This window comes from Thermobia domestica, chromosome 2 (assembly GCF_964235325.1).
Source record: "Thermobia domestica chromosome 2, izTheDome1.hap1.1, whole genome shotgun sequence".
NCBI lineage: Eukaryota > Metazoa > Arthropoda > Insecta > Zygentoma > Lepismatidae > Thermobia > Thermobia domestica.
This window is the reverse complement of record NC_137455.1, coordinates 15,526,848-15,552,227: the sequence shown is the minus strand read 5'-3', so window position 1 is coordinate 15,552,227 and position 25,380 is coordinate 15,526,848. Positions and strand designations below refer to the sequence as shown.

The following is a 25,380-nucleotide window of genomic DNA, read 5'->3' as shown; positions in this document are numbered from 1 at the left end:
AGCCGAGTGACTTGAAAATTTCTAAAATCTAGAACATTTCAAATGTTTAATATTTCAAGAATTTGGAAAGTTCGAAAATTTGATATTAAAAAAAAAAACACGAAACGGCTTATACAGTATGTTGAATTGCTATCGATGAATCGATTATCGGAACAGCACTATTTAATGTGACATAATACATGTAGAAAATTTTTTACTTTGCTGATCTTATATAGGCAACTATTAAATGGTAAAATCGTGCGTCCATGGTAGAATGAAATTCGTTCATGATTATATTTTCAATTTACGACAGTTATCAGCAGGTCCGAAACCAGCCACAGAGCTTTGGGGTGGCCATGAATATGTTATGGGGTGTATTGAGGTCTGAAGGGGCCATGAAAAGTCTCGGGGGGCCAGGCCCCGTAGTCCCTCTCTGCTTGGGGGCCTGGTTACCAGTCAGTACAGTATAACGCTGGAAGAATAATATTGAAGTTTCATTCAAAACTATTATTTAATGTGCAGAAATGCTTATACATCTTTTCTCTCATTCATGTAATATACATAGATATAGGTAAAGTTTAATATATTGGAAACTCACCAAACGCTCATGTTGTTCCATCCTCAAGTAGCAAAATAAAGGAAAAAAGAAAACAACTCTTTCCCACAGATCTCAATATAGAAAAACTGACCGCCAAAGAAACTGAATGTAGTGGGGGTGGTCAAAAGTGATTAGCAACGAGCGTTTTAGTACATGAATCACACGGTTACGTGGCACAAACTTCCTTTAACTTCTCCGAAAGAGAACTTAAACAAAGGGGAAAAGTAATGTATACTTCCATAAATCTATCAACGAAATATACAAATGTTGAAAATGAATTTGAATACACAGCATAGACATCAATTTTTACGGTTCACATAAAAAAAAAAATCTCTAATTTTCAAGAAAGTACATTAAATCGGTAGATTCTTACATTTATTTTGTTCTTTTGTTAGATTGTAACTTCACACTTGTAGTTCACTAGTTATATTCATTTTCTGGGGAGAGTATTTGCTCATAGTTTTTTTTTTTTTTTTTAGAAAATTTGGTATCTTTTCAAGTACTTTTGGGTTATTTGATACTACATGACCCATACTTATATGAATATTAACTGAAAGTAGGGACAATCCAGATGAATATAAAATTCTTAATTTGTTAGATTTTAACTTGCCACTCGGAATTATATACCTTTTTGGAGAGAGTAATTTTGCTCAACTTCTTTGGAAAATATAGTATCTTTCCAAATACTTTTAGTAATTAGATAGAACATGGCCCACATTTATATGAATATCAGCAGAAAGTAGGAACACTCCTGTTGAATATGAAAATATTATATATATATATATATATATATATATATATATATATATATATATATATATATATATATATATATATATATATATATATATATATATATATATATATATATATATATATACACATAAAAATTAAATTAGATAGTACACATGTGTGCATATTAACTTAAAAACGTGAGACGTCATTGACTTTGCACTAGAAATAGAAATAGCATGATTGATTTTGATAGTATACATTTAAAATGTATACTGGCAACCCTGTGAATTTTCGTTTTATCTGCGGACAAATGTCTGCTAAAATCACCGCGGTCATTTTGATGAGGTTAGAACGACAGAAAAAATTCCAGCTTCCATCGGAGATCGAACTCTGAAGTCGGAATGCCCAGTTGCCAGGTAAACACCTTGGACGTATGCAACAGCGCTGAATGTGTATGTGTGTGTGTGTGTGTGTGTGTGTGTGTGTGAGAGAGAGAGAGAGAGAGAGAGAGAGACAAGGAGAAATTTAGTTTGCCTCCATTTTGGTATACGGATTGAATATAGCATCAAGAAGATCTGAATATCTTACAAAATTTGACCTCAGTGTATTCTTGGTTAATGGCGGCAATGAAACAACTGGCTTTTCTTTAAGTTCTCCAGAATGGTTCGATCCCCCAAGGCGGCTTCCTGTTTTCTGCTGAGAATGAATGGCTTAGTAGTTCTCCGAAAGACATCACAAGCAGTGAAATATTTTGTTAAGCTTGGCGCAATGCTGAACTAAATAATTTTGATGATTAAGGCGATGGTAATCTGTTAGTTTTAAATTCTTTCCCCCAGCACTTAAAGATCTAAGAACAATGTCATACCACTCACTCACCCCTACTGTGAAGATGGAGTTTTCTTTCAGAACTTTAAAAGCTTTTTACGACAAAAGACTTCTAATATACGCAAGCAAAGCAATGCTGTCTCCAATATCCACTAAAATAAAAGCGCTTCTTCTGTCGGAAATATCATTGAGGTTTAAAATACTGTTTTCCAAGAAATACACCATGCATAGACTCGTAGGAACGTCAATCAAGTTCGATATTTATCAGTTCTTTGTATGTGGATGTATTTTAAAAGCCTGTTTGTTATATTTGAATCATTCGACTTCCTTCAAGTTTAGTGATTACATCCTAGTCTTGTGATATATTGGGATTCAAGATGGGAAGAAGTTTAGTCTGGAAACACTACTATAAAAAAAATAACACAGCTATTTGTAATTATTGTAAATTAGAATTAAGATGTGGAAGTAGCACAGGAATCCTTTGGTATCATTTAAAGAATCGTCATCCAACACTTCTTACACAAGAACAAAGTGATGAAGAAGGAACTAAGAACAATTTGGAGCAGGAAACTGACGATGGCAGTCCTTTTGAGTCAGCTGGCAAAAAATCCAAAACTTCAGACTTACGGTAAGTGCTACTTTTGCAGTATGTATTTAAAATACAGTTTATCGAGTTGCTAGTAAAAGTTGATATACACCTATATAATTTCTTCAGAATTGCATTATGTGAGACAATTTGAATACAGTTTACTATATCTTGGAGATAATTACGCTACTGTATCTTGAAGAGAGTTACACTTTTATTTTATTTTATTTTATTAGTAGAGAATCTTCAATTTGTTTGAATTTCTAAGTTAATAAGGAAAGAAATGAAATAGGCGGATATCAACTTTTATTTACAACTGTAAGACATTTCTTATACTATATTAAATACATTTTTGAGTGCTTTGGTTTGAATATTGCATTTTGATTTCTACTTAATAAACGTTTAATACCAGCGAATGAGTAGCGATAAGAAATTACCTTTTTCCTATTAACGAAATTACTTTAAATGGAGGGAATTGAAAATCAATATACAGACCATTCTTATTACTAGATGATCCACTGCAAAGGGAAGAGTGTATATTAGAGCACATTAGACAAATAAAAGTTGTATGCTCCTGTTTTGCTATAACAACATGAATTTCCGTTGAGCCATGAATATAATAACTTGTTCATTACTAGAGACCGGATGTTTAGGCACTAAAAACCTGGAAAATAGGTAGGCAAATATGCACTAAAAATTTAAAAAAATAGGCAGTAAAATAGGCACTAAAATGTAACTCGAAATAATGAAGATAAATACTCAATACCATTAAAAAATAGATTCAAGTCATAGATAATGTTCAAAGAATATAGAAACATACTTGTTTGTTAATATCTTCTTTTATTGTATATATAAAAACGAAGTTTGTTATGCATTTCATACATACTGGGTGAACCTGAAAGATGTGCACATACTTTGGGAGCTGATTCATGACATCAAAAGAAGACAAAAAGTCCTGTTGCATGTTGTCGAATTCTGCGTCGTGTACGAGTGACAGGGGGGCCAATTTGGAATCCAAAATCGAATCCTGACAATTGGAACGAGACATAAAGGTGTTCACATACTTCGGGAGGTGATTCCTGACATCCAAGAGGACTTTTTGTCTTCTTTTCATGTCACGAATCACCTCTCAAAGTATGTGCACATCTTTCGGTTACGTTCCAATTGTCAGGATTCAATTTTCAATACCAAATTGGCACTCTCTTAGTCGTACAAGACACGGAATTCGACAAAATACAAGAAAACATTTTGTCTTCTTTTGGTATTACTAATCACCTCCCGAAGTATGTGCACATCTTTGAAGTTCACCATGTATATATATCGTAACGTACCACGTGCTTGTGTTTACAAACACTTAATATGTGTGTATTATTTATGTTATATAAATTATATATTTTCCCAATGAAGGCTTATTTTGAAGAAAATGCATAGAATAGGCAATATTAGGCACTAAAGCAATTATTTAGGCACTAAAGGTCAAAATAGGCAAAATAAAATTGGCTTAAATCGAAAGTATAAACCCCCATATAAACTTTAAAACGTTATTTTTGATCATATCTTTAATAATAAAGAATAGGCATTTTGCCTAACATCCGGTCTCTATTCATTACTATAGTATCCTTGTTCCTAATGTATGATATTATACTCCCTTTCCCGTGAATGAGAGGTTTTCAATATTGCTACTGGTTAATAACAGTACAGGAACTGTAACTACTTCAATTACTTCCGATTTTTCTCGGACAATAGCTAAAAAGTATTATTATTATTATTATTATTATTATTATTATTATTATTATTATTATTATTATTATTATTATTATTATTATTATTATTATTATATGATACTATACTCTCTTTCGTGTGTAAAACTCCGTCGTGGCTAAGTGATTAGTGTACGTACCTTTGACGCGGAAGACCCGACTTCGATTCCCCGGCTGGAGAGCATGTGGTTCGAAATCCACATTAAACTGTAGATCCACGTTTCGGATAGCCTTGCTGCTGAAAGGGATGCTAAACTAAAAAAAATCAATCAACCCTTTCCTGTCTAGTATTAAAAACAAATTGTGCAGTCAGTATGTACTTAGGAACATCTCTCCAACTTACGGAATAAGAAAAAGAAACCTACAATGCTCTCTCTTATTAGTGATTTATTTAGTATTTTTAATAATAGACAAACGGGGTCCAAGATATTAGGGATATATTTTTATTATTATGTATTACGTTTTAACTTCTTGAATAAATAGGGCCTAATTGGTACGGTACGTGCTTCTATTTTATACGTACTGCAATTTATATTTACTCGTATATCATAGCTGATGATTAGAGCTATTTTAGAGTTTTCTTCCTTTTTTCTAAAAAAAAAAAATCTATTTTAGTTTATATAAGCCAGCGTTTATACTTCAGTATTGCACTTATACTTCATAGCGGTATTCAGCACTTAATTTTATACTTCATACTGGTATTGCACACAAATATATTTATTTACCGTATGTATTTAACTAATACCGTGTGGTGCTATACCTGACTAACGTTGTTCTTAGTGCTTTAAATATGTAATTAAATTTATTACTACCAAGAACAAGAACCTAATTAGTTTGAAGTCGACAGGCAGAAAGAAAGTGATAGGCTAGGAAGGATTATTTGGTTGGTTGCTGGAGTTTAGGGTTCCTTCACACCAGCAAGGATATATGAGACGTGAACCTAGTTTAAGGTGGAATCCGAACCGCCATAATGATTTCAAATTTCAAAGCTCTTCCACCGAGAATCGAACCCAGGACTCCGTGCAACAGACGCGCCAGCGGTAATCAAAGACCAACGGGGAGGGCGGAATGATTATTGTTGTTCTTATTATTATTTTTGTAGTTGTGGTAGTAATTAATATTAACACAGACCTAATTAGTTTGACTTAATCATGGAGGGGCCAATATTCTTCCTTTGGTACAAAACTAAGAAACTTGATAAGAGAAATAGACTATCGTAAATTAAATTATGTGTACTGTGTTAATAATACTAGTGCATACTGTTGAAGCAAGTGATCGTTCCTTTTCCCTCCCTACTTACGGAAATGCGTTTTTAATGTTCAACGAAGCATCCACTATGTTCTATAAAAAATTAAGTTTCTTTATTAATGTATATTTTCACTGAAAATAGTTATCTAAATTCGAGTAGGATTCCTTTCCTTATTGTTCCATTCAATTCGAAACAATAGATAAGTAGAGAGAATTGAGAATGCTCCTGAAAAATTATGTTCTATTCCACCAGAATAGATTATTTTAACGAAAGTTATCGTAGAACGTACATTTTTTTTAAAGTCATAGGAGAAGGAGAGTTGAGTGGGTCCTCATACTTGACTGACGTGAAATCCAAGCTGTGGAGATTACGGGAAAGTCTCAACAAGCATGTACAGCATATTGTGTCAAAATCGAATGAGAAAAGTAATCGTAGAACACATTTTTTTTTCATACGGGAGGGGAAGACAGTTCTTTCTGTAGTTTCGATTGATTTTAAATCTAAGTAGTAAGAATGATTGTGAAGCCTCACAAAATGTGTGCCATATTGTATAAGAATATTTCCATATTTATTTTCATTGGGGAAAGTAATGCATCATACATTAGCGGGTTAAATTCACCGCTTATTCTTGACTGAATATGATTCCAAGTACTGAGAATTGTGGAAGTCACTTAAAGAAAATGTAATTAGTACATAATATTGTATCAAAACTGAAAGTTAATGTGGAACTTTAAAAAAAGAATAGGAAATAGGGCTATCACTAAATCTAACACTTCATTCTTTACTGATCTTAACTTCATACAGAGAGGAGGCTTCAAAGAAGAAATACATTCCTGTTCTGCCTAGACCTTCCAGCACTTTGTAGAAAATATTTTCAATAGTTTCATTTTTAGGCAGAACGGGAATTCCCGTTCTGTCTAATCTTCGGAGACAAGGAATTTTACGCGGAGGGGATATATTTTAAGTACCGTGAAGCTTGACTCCTAGTGTGTTTTATCCAGATCGGAACTCAGACAGACATATGATTATTTTTCTTCCTTGAATTATCATATGTTCTAAAATGGTATCCGAATTTTTTTAACTGAAATAACTTTCTTTCTTTTAAAATACTGAAAACCCAATAAAACGTAGAAATATTATAATTGAAGGGTACATACTCCCGTATGAAAAGTTCTGGGTACTCTTATTTAATATACATTTGTTAATACATTTGAAATACGTTTAGCACATTAATGTAAGACCATTCATTTTAATTACGAAAAGTTACTGTGATGTTATTTGATTTTTTTAAAAAAATAAATCATCCTTGTAAGGTATCATATAGCAGTGTTTTGAAGTTATGTATAAATATTTATTTATTTTAACTCTGAAATAGTGATCAAGATTTTTTTCAAAGATCAAATGTGAAATATACCTACTATAACAGTTTTAGGTCTTTTATTAGGTTTTCAGTGTTTTTTTTTTTAATGTTATCTCAATAAATTAAGATGCATAACAGTTGAAGAAAGAATAATAATTCTTTTATTAGGCTGCGCCTATAATTCTATCGCTTGAATTTAGTCTGTTTTGTCAAAAGTTTTCTTGGGGTTTGTCCTCTTGAATTTTGTCCTGAATTCGTAATATCTGTTTAGTAATTCTAAGAGAGTCTGTAAGAATAATAATTATATCTTCAAGTTTCATCATGTTATTCTACTTGTTCTTCACGGAAAAATGACTAGGATACAGCTCTTTATCAGCAGTTATTCACATCTACTTTAGTAAAGATGAATGTGATTTTTTAAAAATATCTGCAGGGAAATGGAAAATTGATTGACCCAGTTGAAAGAAAGTTGTTTGACATTGTAACTGAAACGAACATAAAATAAACTTAATTCGGTCTAATATCAAATTATTTCACATCCAGATTTTATTCACTTTTCCAGTAGCACATATCCAACAAGCTAAGACTCAATACGTGAAAGGTCCCACGGTTAACATCATAGGCGGAGCTATGAGGGGGGCATAGGGGGAAATTGCCCCCCAGCTTTTTGTCAAAAAATAAAAGTGCCATCTATAAGATCCTTCAATTCCCACTTGTATTTACTGTGCTCCTCAGCCGACAGAATGTCTGCCCCCCCAGGAGATAATTCCTAACTCCGCCCATGGTTAACATCCTCAAGATATGCTTGACCAAACGTTAAGTAAACAATGCAAGAGGATGAACAAGGTGACCCTTAAGAAAGAACCTTAGTGTTCTACATCACAACTCCTTTTTCGGCATCATCTTATCAGCGCGTTTGTCTTATACAGTATACATAATTCTGCATATTCTATATGCAATACTATCATATATATATTTATATTGTCAATGTAAATAGCAGTAATACAAAATATCAATGTCACATATTGAAATACTTGTGTAGTTTTTGTACTTGTAATCAAACCAAAAGGTCAGATAATCAGGGATAAGGACCGTCTTATGCATCCTCTTGCATTGTTTGCTTAATATGTTCAAACATGTTTTGAGGATGTGAATTGTGGCACCTTTTACGTTCTATAAACCTTAGCATGTTGGAGATGAACTACTGGAAAACTGAATAAAATTTTGTTGTGAAGTGACTGAATATTATACTGAATTAAATTGGTTTTATGTTCGTTTCAGTTACGTCAAACTTTTTTTTTTTTTTTTTTTTTTTTTGCAACTGTGTCAATTTCTCTGCAGGTATTTTTTTTTTTTTATCACGTTCATTTTTACTAAAGTAGATGTGAATAACAGAACTCTATGTAGTTATTTTTCCGAGAAGAACAAGTAGGATAACATTTAAAATTTATAATGAGTCTTGAAGAAATACTTAATCTTCTTACATAATTTGTTACAATTACTAAACAAAAATTCCCTTGAATACATTCCTTCCTGGACAGTATTTCCCGTCTCGAGAGATTAGGCAGAACGGGAAGGGGCTTTAAACAGAACGGTAAGACACCAATGAAGATATGTGTCATATCGCATTAACCGAATATTTACATTAAGGACTATTTAGATATTTATTTATTTGGTTTTAGAAAAATTGTCAAGAACAATGCTCTTTAAAGTTAACGGAGGGGATTTACCTTTTCATTTTTAGCAGATTTAACCACAAGCGGTGGTAATGATCGCAATGCCCTAAATATATATATATATATATATATATATATATATATATATATATATATATATATATATATATATATTTTGGTAATCAAGTAATACGTCGGCTTATCTGAAAGAAATGTTTTATATTATGTTTTCAAACTTGCAAAATAGATGTATTTTTTCTTCCTTTTACCCTTACTTTTCATTGATTGCAACATGAAGCAATAGTTTCTACAGGTGAAAGGAAGGGACGAATAAGTTTCATTAAAATTGAATTACATTTGCGACAGTTACTGTGGAACAAACGAACGAGTCACACAATTACCGATAGTCCCGGCGGGAGCTCATGTGGGTCGGATTCCACGTTAATCAGTAGGTCCACGTCTCATATAGCCTCGCTGCTGAAAGGGACGCTAAACTAAAATCAACTCAACAACAATTACCGATAGTGTCGAATGGTAGAGACATCGACACGCTCAGTTCAATTATGTCAAAGACGAATGAATTGAATTACCGAATATGTGATTTCAATATTCAATGTTAAATATTTCTCTTACACATGTACGTATATCATGAAGAACACAACTTTTAACGCATTTTTTAATACTATAAACGACCTTCAATAACTGATTGTCAGTAGTTGAATAGATATTAGTATTCTTGAAGTATAGTCTTACTGAGCGTAGGCCGTAAAGGATTAAGGGTCTGAAAGTCGAGAAGTTTGAATATAATTTACGTATTATCACAGAATGTAAGAACAATACGCAAGTCGATCTAGCAAATTACACTTACTCTATTATTCTATTATCCTTTACCAACCTATATACCTAGGTATATAAAAAGTGGCTATGTTTGTGACAATAACTCTTAAACCACCAGATCGATCTCTATCAAATTTTCAACATAGATGAGATTTGGGCCTGGGATATTTTTTATAATTAAACTTTGATGGTGCAACTTAGGGGAGGGCGAGGGGGGAAATCTAAAAATGACCGATATTAGTGTTCAATTCATAGTTTCTGGGTCGCTGAGATGAAAAGTCACACTTCTTATGCCGTTTAAATCCAAATTTAGCCCTGCAACTTGGGGATGGGGATATACATACATACACACATACATACATACACACACACACACACATATATATAATGGAAAATAATGGTTAATAATGGAAAATAACTTATATTAGTGTCGGATCCAAATAGCCTACAGCATTTTTCACGGGTACAAAACACACGAGATAAGGAGTTCTGCATTTAAAGTGTTTTTTTCTCTTCTTTTAATTTTAACGCAGCGAAGGGTGGAATCTACGCTCACAGATTGATAAAGGCCTAGGCCAAACTGCTTAGACTAGAAACTTGAAATTTAAATACTGTACGGAATTTGTGATGTAATGTAGTAGTACTAAGAAAGAATCTTTAGAAATTAGGGTGAAAAAGGGAAATAAGGGTGGCCGGGTTGCTAAATCATAAGAGTCGAAATGTGGGGAAAGGGAGGAAACAGAATATACAGGGTGTTTCAAAACAACACCGACAAGTTTGGGAGGTGATTCCTGATACCAAGATAACACAAAAAGTATAGACCAACCTGGGTGCACAAATGCTTCCTTTCGGAGTTATAGACTTGCGAAAACATGAAAAAGTGAAATTCAAAGGTTCATAGTTCCAATACTATGGGACCTACCGTAGTCGGGTAAAGGTTTCACTTAAGAACTAGTATGTGCCCTATCCAAATATCCATGTTTCTGAATCCTGCGGTACTTCTGCAACAGTTTTTACAGAGGTAGTTGGTGAGTACTTCAAATTATATGACCTAAGCTAAACTTTCTCTATAAAACTTGTTGCGCGAGTACCGCAGGATTCTGAAACATGTAGTTTTGGATAGGGCACATATTAGTTCCTAAGTGAAATCTTGACCCGACTACGGTAGGTCTTATAGTTTTGGAGCTATGAACCTTTAAAATTCATTTTTTCATGTTTTCGGCAGCCTATAACTCCGAAAGGAAGCATTTGTACACCCACGTTAGTCTATACTGTTTGTCTTATATTGGTGTCAGGAATCACCTCCCAAACGTTGTCGGTATTGATTGGAAACACCCTGTATATATATATTCGCATGTTTCGACATGGAGAATTCACATGGTCGAATATTCATAGTAATTAAATTGTATAAGATTAGGGATACCGTTAACCACTAATTCATCCATTAATAGTCCAATATATACAATTACTTTAATTAAATTGCAAGCTTCTGTCAATAGTGTCATTTTACTCACTCTCCCAGTAAAAATCGTTGAGTTTTACGTCCCACAGTTATGCCGGTTAGGCTAAAGGAGACGGTGATGATGAGTAATGAATGAAATGGTGGAATGAAAAGTGGGAGGAAACGGGAGAACCCCGAGAAAACCCACGCACACGGTGTTTGTCCACCACAAAGTTCACTTGGCGGGGGCTGGGATCAAACCGGGTATCCCAAGCACCAGAGGTGAACGCTCTACCACCCTCCCAGTAAGTTTTAATGAAGGAGGGTCTTCCCGAAATATTGAGTGGGAGACATACTTGCTCACCCCCAGGACTTCAAGTCCTGGAGGTGGCAATTATTATCTTAAAGTGTCGATTTCTCGGAAACTCTGAGGGTTAGAGACATGAAATTTGATTATTTAAGATAATTATACATGTGTTTTAACGTCTTTAGTATTTGATCTAGAAAAAAGGAGGAAGGGGTGTGAAGAAAAAAGAGGCGAGATTACAATGATTATAATAATATGTTCGTATATTAGGATCTCTGAAGATGAGAGATACGAAATTTAAAATAATTAGATACTTGTTTCACCGCTTTTTATACTTGTTCTAGGAAAAAAGAAAATGGGATGTGTAGGGAAAAGGGCGAGGATTACAATTATTGTAATAGGCGCTCATAACTCGGAATATCTTAAGATTAGAGACATGAGACTTGGTGTTTGAAATGTAAAATTATAAGACATGTTTATTTTCTTTTTCAGTTTTTACTTAGAAGGGAAGAAGATGTGGTGGGCAAGTAAAAAGGGGTGGGATTACATTTGTTATAATAAGATGTTCAAATTTCGGAAACTTTCAAGGCTAGTGACAGAAAATGTGATGTTTGGACTTTTCACCAAAAAACAATTGAACGCGCGTTCCATCATTTTTAGATGTTTGACCTAGAATTGAAGCAAAATTGGGGGGAAGTTCCCTAAGATGTCCATAGAAGTTAGAATTGTATACGAGACTGGGCTTAGATATGAAACCTGAAAGGTATAGAAGAAAGAACATAAAACATTGGTCATAGTAACAAGTCGAGGTGTTTGCTAGTATAAATATAGTTCATAAAGATATGACAATTTTCGTACGAAGATCTCGAGAAAATATATGTAACGAGTATTTCAGATAAAAGCTGCTACTTTCGCTTCACGAACGATCGGCAATAAAAGAATGAAATAAAAGAAATGAGATAGGGAAATCTTAAGTGGGGTATTAAATGGAACGTTATTCTTGCACTATAAATGGAGTGCCCCAGAGAGTTCTCCGAAAATTTTAAGTAGCATGGTATGATTTTTTTTTACATCAATTAAAAAAATAAACAATTTAGAAGGAGAATGTTTTTCGTGTGGGGAAATGAGTACTATTTAATTGTGATTTTTTTTTCAGAATCAAATAAAATGTCCAATTGCAGTAAACCACTTACGGCTGGAGATAAAAGTAGCAAGTGAGATAGTAAAATGTCAGAAGGAGCAAGTGGACCACTCTGCTTGCCCCACAACGGCTAGAGTTCCAACTAACCGGTATTTTTTGTCATGCTCAACTATATATTTTAGGTTTAAAATATATAATTACTAGCTGAAATACCCGTTCTTCGCATGGGGGCTGTATTTGGAAGTCAACGTTTGTGGGAGTATCACCATTCACCTCAGCCACCGCAAAAACTATGGATTTGACATTAATATCCATTTTGGATTATTTTGCATTATCTTTAACATGTTACATGTCTCGGTAATCTCCCTCCCCCACGCAGGTGAACACCGGTCCCATACAATGGTAGCTGAATTTGAAAGTCATCGCTAATGGAAGTGTAAACATTGATCTCAGGAACGCGAAAACTATGGATTTGACACTAATATTGGTTATTTTGGATTACTTTTACATGTCTCTGTATCTCACCCCGGTGACCCCCAGCCCGCAGCTGAATAGGTTGAATTTGGAAGTTAATGCGACCGAAGTTTCACCACTGATCTCAGCGTCCGTGAAAACTATGAATTCGACACTAATGTCGGTTATTTTCTACTACTTTTACATGTCCCGGTAAACGTCCCCCCATTCGAAATTTGAAAAAAAAAAAACAAAAAAAAACGCTTCGTCTTGGTCTGGGACCTGGATCAACATACCCATTATCCGAATTTGGTAACTCTCGGCCCACTCGTCTGTTCCCCAGGCTCCATACAGACAAACAAACTCTTTGTTTTATTTATATTAGAAGATTAGATTAGATTCTTCATCAGCTTTTCCGATTATGAGCGGGTGCGGTGATTTTATTTTTCATGGTTGGTAACCCTAGAGTTTATTCAAAAATTTTAAATGGTATGATATCTAACCTTTTTACGTTACTGAAAGAATCGTGGAAAAATAAACAACTTTGATAGGAACAAGTTTTTTGTGTATAGGGCTTCGTTTAGGATTAGGATTAGGATTTTAGATTTCTGTGCTTTCGACATCTAAGGCCATTTAGCCCGTCACGTTTGAGGGATGACGTAAATCGGCGAGCACAGTATCCGGGGAAAGGGAAGGAAGGAAGCGGCCTGGGACCCATAAGTTAATTCCACTCCGGCATTTGCCTGTTGTGAATGAGGAAAGCCCAGGGAAACCTCATTCAGGGTGGCTGGCCTGAAAAAGCGTTTCACACTTTTCCGACCAAGTGCCCCACCGGGAGTCGAACCCGGGACCGTGGAACTTCGTTTATGAAATGGTCACCATTGAATGTTGAACTCTGACAGTCAGATGAAATTTTAGTTACATAGTGGCCAGTTTGTAAACAATGCCCCACGAAAATATTTTCCTACTTTTTTTTTTTCATAACCTTTCCAATGATGCAAAAATTTCATATCATGCTATTTAATATTTTCGACAGATCCCACAGGCCCTATGACAAGTCCTGTGGGGCAAGAATAGCGCTTTATAGTATTTGATGCGCCATCCGACATATTTTGAATTTCAGTTTTGTTACTCCTATCATCTCTAACCGTTTGTGATTCATAACGACTGAACGAGGAGGAAGGAAGAAAAATCACGTCTTCATTATTGACCCATTTCAACTCAAAGCAATAAGGAGACTTGCAAACCCTCAGAAAAATATACGCCATATTCCACAAAAATAGTGATTTGTTTTAGAATCTATTCTGAGGCATCATGTTTAAATCATACAATGTGTGCCTGCACGCGTATAGATATACATATTGTATATAATATGTGTATGAGAGTAAAATAATTCCCCATTATTTATTTTTTATTATTTTTTTTACCAACTTCTTCAAATTGAGAGCCTCAATTCCTTTCCTACATTGGCTGTTGCTCCCATATTCATATGTTGAGTCAAAATGGAATATCGTGGAATTTACTTCTTACACCGGCACTCTTTCGTTCTTTTTTTCTTTTTTTTTTTTTCCTTTTTAATACGAAAGTCATGTTGGAGTAGTTTTTAACTTGAGGGACAAGGCGAGGAGTCTACATTACGGATCTAAATTCATCGTTCACTCCTGACTTATATTAGTCCTTAACACTGAGGAATGTTGGAAAAATGTGTAAAAAAGTTTATCAAAATCGAATAATTTATACGAAAGTTATCGTTGAAAATGTTTTAATCGGACGGAGAGAGAGAATAATCCACCTCTTTTTTCTTAACAATTTTTAAAGTTCCATCCAGAGGGAATGATTCGCAAGCCTCAAAGAAAATGTATGCTATGTTGCATCAAAATCAAAAGCAAACTTTGAAAAAAAAAATAATCTTGCAATATTTTTTTAAAATATATTAATTCTTTTTATTGCGGGCAGATTTTAGACCAAGCTATGTGAACCATCGAATGTCTGTTAGGGAACTATATACAATATTCTTTTTCAAAATCGAATAATTTATACGTAGTTTATCCTGCAAAAATATTTTACATGCATGTGTTCAAGCATAGGGTGGCTTCAACTCCCTCTCACTCTTGGGTGGGGTGCTGACTGCCACAGCCAATTATTGGTGCTGATTGCCACGACTGGCGCTGATTGCCAATATCAAGGTGCTGACTGCCACGATGGCGTGCTGACTGCCACGAGCCTGAGAGAATGTTGCTAGATGTAACATTACCGGACGCCAAGAAGCATGAAAGAAACTAGATGATCCTTAGGATCGTGTCTTTCAGACCAACACCTAACAAAGGTAAACAGGTCTCTGTATGTACACTCATGTCCAAAATTATTGTCACATGATTATAAATATGTTGTTCTAGTAATAAAATTTGATAATGAATTCGCCCGGTATTTCTTATAATGTTAGTATATGTATAATCGGCCAAGACAAGTATGTGGTAAATTTCATGTCAAAAGAGCAGTAAATAAGAACAATAAAACGAAAATAAAATTTTCTTGTCCATTTAGTTACATTTTATTTTACTCATTATGATTTTCGTATTTATAATTCTTTTCCTATGAAATTTATCACAAATATAAATTTCCTGATTGTACACATAATATAAGTATTAAAAGTATTCTGCAAAATTATCAAATTATATTCTTACAAGAAGACATAGATATGCGACAATAATTTTGGACATGAGTGTACTTTCAGTTTTGTCAGGGAGCGGAGCGTACAAAATTGGTACGATTTATGTATTCTCACTTGAACTCCCTATGTCAGCATGAACTGTGTACAGCTGTGCAAATTGTTTCGAGCAGGTCTTGAAAGTTCCATCAAAAAAGTACTGCTGGCTGTCCCTCACAAGGGAAGTTCAGGAGAAAGCACTCGCCTGCAGAGAAACTAAGCATTCCATTTGAAGTCCCAATTCATGCTGATTATAACAAGCTAATAAAATTCCTGTACGGTTGAGAACGGTTCGAGATATTCAACTTAGAAGTTTATATGAGAAAATGAGGATATACGCATTTATACGCGTTAAGTACAACTTAATTAGTAACGAATATTGACATACAAATTGAAAGCTATCGGAAGTAACAGAAAAAAAAGTGTTTCGCAATAACTAACGGGTTTGATAGATACAATTAGTCATTACATTGTTCACAATAATCATAGGTTAGAGATGAAAATTGATCACTGTTGTTTTTCTGTTTTATGAAGAAATGATGCAGGTAAAATACTCCCTTGCACCATAAACATTTTATATGTGCAATTGTGTTGCAACCATCAAAACAACAGTTCGCAGAACCAAAGCAAAAAGCAAATTCGACAAGTGATTCAAAAGTTATAGGCCTATAATTTGTTCGTAACCTGTCTTACAGAACGCAAACTGAAACAATCCAATGTATCGCGGTGATCGGAAGTGATTCGTATGGACACGAACTTTATTTGATTGTTTCGTTGGTACATTATAACGTCCAGATGAAGAAGATTCATACTCCTGTCATAATCTTTGATTGATCGGAATCAAAACACATCAAATGGTTGCACAAATCGTGTGCAATTCTTTGGTATCTTCTCAACCATTAGGTCTTTGCCATCCGTCATGCAACTTGTAATGGACAATTTGTCTGTGAATGGACCCCAGTGATCAAGCAATAGCAAGTTCAAACCATCAGGCTTCGCCATGGGTGAGAATACTTAACGCATTGAAACGTGCATCCACTCATTTTCTCATATAAATTTCCAAGCTGAATATCTGGAACAGTTCTCAACGTACAGGAGTTTTATTACCTGTTGTAATCAGCATGAATTGGTCCTTCAAATGACATGCTTATTTCTCTGCAGGCGAGTGCTTCTCCCAAACTTCCCTTGTCAGCTTGCTTCAGACCATCATATCCATTAAATAATACAATAAAACAATTAATATAAACAATGAAATGTACAAATTGTACATATAACAGAAAAGACAATCCCTTTATAAACATCCAAGTGTATGTCGTTCCACTTAGTGAGCAACTTTGTAACTTATTGGATGCCACATAGATTTGCTGTGATGATTACTAAATTAATCCCTACTAAACTAATTAGTAATCATAAATTTAGTACGAGGGATTAATTCCTCTCTTTCCAAATACAGTTTCTCCCAGGCTCGTGGCAGTCAGCTCGCCGTCGTGGCAGTCAGCACCTTCCTATTTGCAATCAGCGACAGTCGTGGCAGTCAGCACCAATAATTGGCTGTGGCAGTCAGCACCCGTGGCAATCAGCACCTATCCCACTCTTGTTCTTCATGAATTCCAACTCCAAACATTACGCTTACTTCAGCACGTTGAAGAATGGTATAACTGAAGAAAGTTCATCAAAGGTGGATAAGTTTTACGTGAGTGATCGTGAAACGGACAGACGGACAGACAAATTCACAAATGCAGGTCGAGTCGAATGGTACAATCTATCTATATTCTCTTCAATTATTTAAATAAAGAAACTTCAACATTTGGGGTTACTTCCCCATTTTATCCGTTTATTGACCAACTTCAACTGCAACCAATGGAGATGATTGAGAGGCAAAAAAAAAAAAAAAAAAAAAAAAAAAAACATAGTATTCAGTTTCCTAAAGGCATTTCGATTGTCCTCACCACTTAGGGTTAAAATTTGTCAAGAATAAAATACTGAACTAACACCCTCCTAAATTTCAAAAATATGTTTTCCACAATAGTTTTCATTTTAAACAATGTTCAATTTTGATGCAACATGACTTATATTTTCTTTGAGGCTTCGCAATCATCCACTCTGCATGTGTTAAAATCAGCGAAGAATAAAGGGGTGAATTACCCCCTCCCCAATTCATTCACTCTTTTATCCTAAACAGATTTCTACTTTAAGCAATGTGAATGATTGGCAAGGCTCATAGACAGTAGACACAATATTGCATTAAAATCAAATAAGTTTGTCGAATTATTTTCTTATCGTATTTGAATAAGGAAACTTCGGAGTTAAACGATAGAAGGTTGCTACGCTCATTTCTGTTATTCTATTTTGATTCAATATTTTTTTTTTTCTGTAGGGCTTCCCTCATGGTTATATCGTTAGCGTAGGCGCCTTGGGCGTGGCAGACTCTAGTTCGATTCTCGGTGGAAGCTAATATGATTAATAACCCACGTTAAACTATAGGTGCACGTCTCATATAGTCTTGCCGAGGAAGTGCGGCGGCTCAAGCAGTAGCGTAGCCAAGTTTTTTTTTCCTTTTCACTATTTATGTTTGATATAGAAGCGTCGTTTAGGGAGGGCAGGAGAGGCAATTGCCCCTGAGGCTGAGGACCACTTGCTTTTTAATAAGTCGTATTTGTACTAATAAAGAAACGCGAAACTCTTATGTCAATGGTTATCTTGGTTTTTTTGGTAAATTGGTCTCCTTGCAATGTTTTTATTCAATATGTACTAATTGTGCTTAATTATTAATGTACTAACTGTACTTTTTACAATTACTTTCAGGCATTTTTTGTTCGATAGCCAATCTACATCTAGTCAAGAGGTTGATATTTCTGAAGAACCGTCAAGTGAAACTGAATCTTCAACAGAAAAGAGGGAATGTCAACCAGCTACTGCTGTTGTAAGTGTTAGTGAAACAAAATCGAAGAAACAGGTGAAACTTACGTCATTTTCACATAACTTGAGACCATGCCCACCATCTAGGGAGGAATTACTTGATAGCAAAATCTGCAAGGTAATTGCACAAGATTTGCTTCCAATTTCAATTGTAGATGGCCCCGGTTTCCGCGAATTATTGACAGAAATGGAACCAAATTATAGAATTCCATCCAGGCAGACATTAACACGTCGACTCGAGGCAATGTATGTAAACGAAAAAGGTCGTTTAGAACATGAATTAGAAAGTGTCGATAATATTTCGATCACAACGGACAGTTGGACCTCAAGAGTTACGGAAGGTTTCGTAACAGTAACATCGCATTATATGTCTTCTGACTGTAAAATAAAAACGTATGTGCTAGATACGATAGAAATAGACGGTCGTCATACAGCAGAAAATCTTGCAAGACACTTGTCTATTTGTGCAAAAAAATGGAAAATTGACGAAAAAGTATGTGCAATAGTCCACGATAATGCTAGCAACATTACAGCAGCAGTAAGTGAATTGCCATACCCAAGCATACCATGTTTTGCCCATACTCTGCAGCTATGTATAAATAAAGGCATTTCTGATAGCGGTGAAATAGTTAAACTTATTCAAATGTGTAGCCGGATCGTATCGCATTTTAAACATAGCTCGCTAGCAACGAGAGAACTAGAGAAGCGGCAAACGTTATTAAATATTCCTAAGCATGCTTTAATCCAGCAAGTAAGAACAAGGTGGAATTCAAGTTATGATATGATTGCACGATTAATAGAACAAAGAAGGGCAATAATGGACGTCTTGACAGACAAAAACGTAACGAAATACCAAGACTTCAAACAACTAGAAATTACAGCTGGTCAGTGGGAGTTGATGGAACATTTGGAAGAATGTTTAAAGCCACTAAAAACTGCAACAACAATTTTGTGCGGTCAAGAATTTGTAACACTATATAGTGTACTACCAATTACAGATAGTTTGATCCGTATCCATCTTTCACCAAGAGATACTGATTATTGCACAATTGCACTATTGAAAAACAGCATTGCACGAGACCTTGAAGAAAGAATGCTGCTAAACAAACATGAGCATTTATGTGAGACTACAGCCTGTATCGCGTCCTTTCTAGACCCAAGATACAAAACTCTCCAGTTTCTTAACGAAGATTTTCGAAAGAAGACTGAAGAATTAGTTAAAGCCGAACTTGACGCTACAAGTTTAAGTACAGAAGAAAAAGAAGAGGAAACGCAGTTGGGGTCTGCAATGGATTTCCTGTTGGGACCCATGTACACACAAGGTAAGAAACCTGACGCTGACGAGTTGTCAATGTATATTTCGGATCCGGTGGTTAGACCTGCAGAGGATCCACTGAAATGGTGGAAAGAGAATGCAAAAAGATTTCCAAGGTTGTTTAAGATTGCAAAAAAATATCTTATAATTCCTGCTACGTCAGTCCCTTCTGAAAGGGTGTTCTCAACAGCAGGACTAATAATTAGCGCTTCCCGAAATCGGTTAACTCCAGAACACGCGGATATGCTTATTTTTCTTAATAGAAATTTAAAACGGTAGTTCCTGTACAGCATACTGTGACACGTAATGTGTGCAATTGCAATTTCATATGTATGCAAATTTAAAGTAACCTGTTAAAGATGTACTCTAATTGTAATTATATGTCCTTAATAATTTGAATAGGTCTAATTTTATCATTTCTAACTAGCAACTAGATAAAACATAGGTTTATCTGTTTTTCATCTAATGTATTTATTATCACTATTGAAATACTTTTATAGCTGATTTTATGCGCTGTGCTAAATCGCATTCTTATTTTGTTTCACCATTGTCCATAAAAAATTCGCAAAGATATGTAACTTGATGAACAACTTTTGTGCGAAATGGTAATAGTAAACGCTTAACTGAATACAGTATATCCTATATAATTAAGAGTAGTATATAATTTTTGTGTAAATAGTGGGCTTTTGTATTAAATGTAATGATGGTTAAAAACTTATTAATTTGTCAACGTCGTTAGGTTGCTGCCTGTGTACCTTGGAATTTAGTGTATTTCTGTATTTCAAACATTAAAATGCCCTGCTTATTTTGACTACATAAATCAACATACAGCAATCTCTCTTCGACTGACGTAAATTGCAGGAATTGTGTTGCGAACGAAAAACTGAATCGCAAAATGCTATACATCTGTGATCATTTTATTTCCAAAATGAACTATTTTCTACAAGACGAGAGCATAATATAGTTTTCCTTCATGATAGAAGTGTTCTCCCGACCTTGTATACTTGTGATCTTCCCTCGAAAACCGACTTTTCGCTCTAGGTACGTCTTTGAGTTCTCGAAGTACCGGTACATACCATCTTACTATAGACTAGACATAATCCGCCTTATGCAGAGTCGTTTTGACGTATGGTTAGCGTAATACTAAAAGCCTGACTACTGCAGGAAACATATGTTAGTCGAACTCTTTAGTATTACACTAATCACGCGTCAAAACGATTCTGCATAAGGCCCAGTATTACTAGAGAGCTGGCCGGAGAACTAAAGGCAAAGAGTCCATGCGACATATTAAAGCATATGGAAATGAAACGCGTCTCAATTGGCTTTCGAAATGCAAGATTTCCGCCCACTTTTCGGAAATTAGATAAGTAGCGAAACCATAGAACATTATCAGTACTCATCTTCTGCCCTTCTGTTGTTCTGTGGTTCATAAATAACACTGCTAGTTATTTCATAGCTTTGGCATAGAAAATATATTCTTTTGTTACGTCTTTTTTTACTAAATTAGCGAAAGGAAAGTAGTGTTCGGTTTACAATTGTTTAAACGAGGGAAAAAAAAAACAGATAAAATCGAGCATCATTTGGCTACAATATAAATTAGGAAATTAACAATTGTGTAAAACTAAGTTACTGTACTTTATTCTAAACATATATGTTCACATTGTGGGATGTATACCAATTCCTCGTTTCTTGACGACATTATGAATTGAATCCAGCACTTAATAAAAAGCTCGATGTCGACATCTTCAAAAACAAATACTATTACAGGTAATTTGTAGATTGAGAAAGTTAGAACTTTAACATATACTGTATCTTTCTAATATAATAATATAACTATTACTTTTCCTCTATCATGTGGTTCGGATTCCACGTTAATCAGTAGGTCCACATCTCATATAGCCTCGCTGCTGAACGGGACGTAAAACTCAAAAATCAATCAATCAATTACTTTTCCTCTATTATTTCAATTATCACATGTATTTGTTGTATTACTTTTTCTTATTTACTATTTCATGTCCATGTAGAACAGTAAAATAAATAATTCCAGAGCTGTCAAAAATACAATACAAAATTCATAAATTGCCATATAAATCTTTAAAATTAGAATGAGCAAGGTCAACACCAGAACAAACGAAATACACAACGAACAACCATAGATAAATTTGACATCATCAGCTGATTTGTTGTTTTAGAAAGCTACAGGGGAAAAAATATTTAATACATTTCATTTGTTCAATAGTCTTTAGCCTTTTCTGTAGTATCTTTGTATTTAATTCGAATAATTCAATGTATATTAAATATGTTATAGTAATTTTCTTAGCATATATTTATTCTTTACTATATATTGTTTAAAATAAGGGTTATGCAATTCATTATTATAAGTTTATAATACAACATAAAAAGATTATTTTAAAATAGAAGTATCAGATTAAATAAAGTTCAGGAAATTGGCCAGATTTCTGTGGAAGGAAAACAGGCAGGTTTTAATAATGTATGTAGAACCGAAAGAAAGTTTTGACTACAATTGTATATCGATATCTATAATTATTCTAGAATTATATAAATCCTAATTAGTTATTATATGTACAAAAAGTATCCACATGTGTTTAATATTTGTTGCGAAAGAATTGAAGTGTTCATCAATAGTCATGTTTACTACAAAAGTATTTTGATAGTCTGTAATGTAATAGACCCAATAAAAATATTACTAATGAATTATTGTTTCAATAATTTCCATATACGGTAGATCCATGGATCAAAAACTTAGTCCATTGTGTAGCGCTGTTCGCGAGCCGAAATTACTTTTCGTATTTATTGTTAAATACAATATTAAACCTTTGTAGTCACAGAAACAATGTACAGTAGGAAGCCGAAAATCCGAACTAATTGGGACCACAGGTAGTTCGGATTTTTAAATTATTCGGATTTTCGAAAATGACCAAGAAACTGCCATTTAGGCTTAAATATACTGTACTTAAGCCTCTTAGTGCTATTTTAGCGATACAGTGGTTATACAGTCAAGGGCGCCGATTTCTCTGTAACTTTGGGGGAGCATTCATAAAAAATACATATAACAAAACATACAGAGGGACCCACATTAGCTTTGGGGGGCCGGGCCCCCCCAAGATCGGCGCCCTTGTATACAGTACATACATTGATTACAATACCGTATGTAAGGCTACTTACATTTTATGTTTCTGAAGAACCTGCTCTTATACTAAATTACACTGTTCTGTAACTCATATAAACTTAAACTTGTATAGGCCTAAGGGAAATTAAAAATAAAGATATGCATGACAAACAATTACATATGAATGAACTTTTGTAAAAATACTGACTTCACACAACGCCGACGGACAACCCTATTATTTTGTTAGCGCTAGCGCTAAGACAAAATGTAAAAAGCTTCTAGGGATCGCGTTCCGATTATTGACGTCCTACTGTATCTATTTCTATTTAATTTATTTATTTACATTTTAAGTGTTTTTCTGCGATACAATGAAAATAACATAATGCTTAATTGATCATAATAAGTACTAAAGTAAAACAAAATGAGAAAAAGGACAACAAGTAAAGTTTTTAAACAAAAACTGCTTACAACAAACGCGCGATAGCACTCTGAGTGGATGGAATTATGAGTACAGACGTGTGTGTTCGTTTTTTTTTTTTTTTTTTTTTTGATAACTCTTCGTTCAGGATATTTGAGTCCTGGGTGGGGGAGCTGCTCGGGGAAATATAATGGTCTGTCACACTTTCTAACTTTCCACAAAACTGGAAAAAGAAAATTCAAAGTAATGACACGTATCAAACAAGATTCTTCTGCGATGTGCATGTACACTCATGTCCAAAATTATTGTCGCATGTCTATAAATATGTTGTTGTAGGAATATAATTTGATAACAAATAACCTGGTATTTCTTATAATGTTAGTATCTGTATAATATCTGTATAATTGGCAAAGACATATATGTGGCAAATTTCATCTCGAAAGAGCAGTAAATAAGAACAATAAAACTTTCTTGTCCATTTAGCAACATATTGTTTTACTCACTCTAATTTTCGAATTTATAATTATTTTCCTATGACATTTACGACACATATACATTTCCCAATTATACACATAGTATCAGTATTAAAAGTACTCTGCAAAATCATTATCAAATTATATTTTTACAAGAAGACAGTCATAGAATGCGACAATCATTTTGGACATGAGTGTACATTTAAGGAATTAAATTACTTACATACTGTTCTCTGGTTCATTCCCAAGTCATTCCACCCAATAACTAAATTTCACCATTATGCGCGCCCAAGCTGCTAGTATAACAAATGTCGGGCGTTGCTCTTTCTTTGTTTTTAACAAAACTAAGTCAACCGAGTGATTACAATTGCAGAAATACCTATTGTCACTCGGGAGCAATTTTAATTAGAAACAGCTGAATGGCTGAAAACAGACATGTTTAGCCAGCCAGGGTTCGGATGAGACCTCTTCTAGTTTTCAGTTTTTAACACTTCATTTAGAAGATTACAGTACCGACATAAAGTTAGGGGGAAATAGATTTTTTTTCGGCAACTGGGGATATATTTAGTTCTCGATGTGTGTAATTCAAGAAGTCGTCAAGTTGAGTAAACTGACGGCAAAGAGACAAAAGATGTAGAGCATTAGATTCAATTGGTGGGGATCGAAGAAATCCTCTTCTCGAATTTGAGTGGACAGGCTTGCTATATGAACTGATGATATGAAAGGTGGAAATTCATGACGATCTTGCAACATTATCGTTTTATCATTAGATTGTTGTATAGAAAATTACACACGATAGTTTAAACTATTAAAGAGGACACGTTAAAATATAAGAGATACTAGATGGTATTTTTTTTTAAAGTTTGATTTTGAAAATTAAGTTTAGACATTTATTTAAAATTTGACAAGTTTGTTAAGTCCAAACCCAAACTTCAATAACCTATGACTCAGGAACCAAAGGTTTCCACGTTACGAAATTTGAAATGGTGGTAGATCTTGATGAGTTGATATGGTATATTAAATATTATGGTGTAAAGGTTTGGCTCCTGAGTTATTTTGCGTCAAATTCACGATTTGGACTTATTTAAAACATAAGTCGTAACCTTGATGGTCAATAATTTGGCCTCAGTAGTTGCATCCTTATTGGTATGCAACCGTGTACATCATATTGCATCGGTTTGTGGGAATATTATTGGTGAATCGGCAATGATTTTCATGTTCTTGATGCTAATCCTTACATTTCCGATGCTTTGAAATTATGTTTACTTAGTATCAGTGCATTTCTGGGTTATTTTCGTTACGTGTTTCCACACATGTGAATCACCCTGCTTCATCTGTTGTTCTCCAGATGTCTTTCTAGATCATTTGAGAACAAATTCGCTACACTTAATACTCAGAACCTCACTGTTGGCCAGGATCCGTACCTGGCGATTATGCAACCACACACAACGGGCATGAAGGTGTCCGTCAT

At 34.4% G+C, this 25,380-nt stretch overlaps 1 protein-coding gene across 1 annotated transcript in view; it reads left to right on the top strand.

The window, feature by feature from the left end:
* The window catches only part of LOC145678952 (E3 SUMO-protein ligase ZBED1-like), a 55,764-nt gene extending 35,597 nt beyond the window's left edge, over positions 1–20,167 (top strand). The window contains exons 2-3 of the mRNA XM_081749559.1: positions 2,588–2,765; positions 18,460–20,167. Of these exons, the coding sequence (XP_081605685.1) occupies positions 2,588–2,765; positions 18,460–20,167 (1,886 nt within the window). The remainder of the gene's footprint in view (positions 1–2,587; positions 2,766–18,459) is intronic.
* The last annotated feature ends 5,213 nt before the right edge of the window (positions 20,168–25,380 follow it).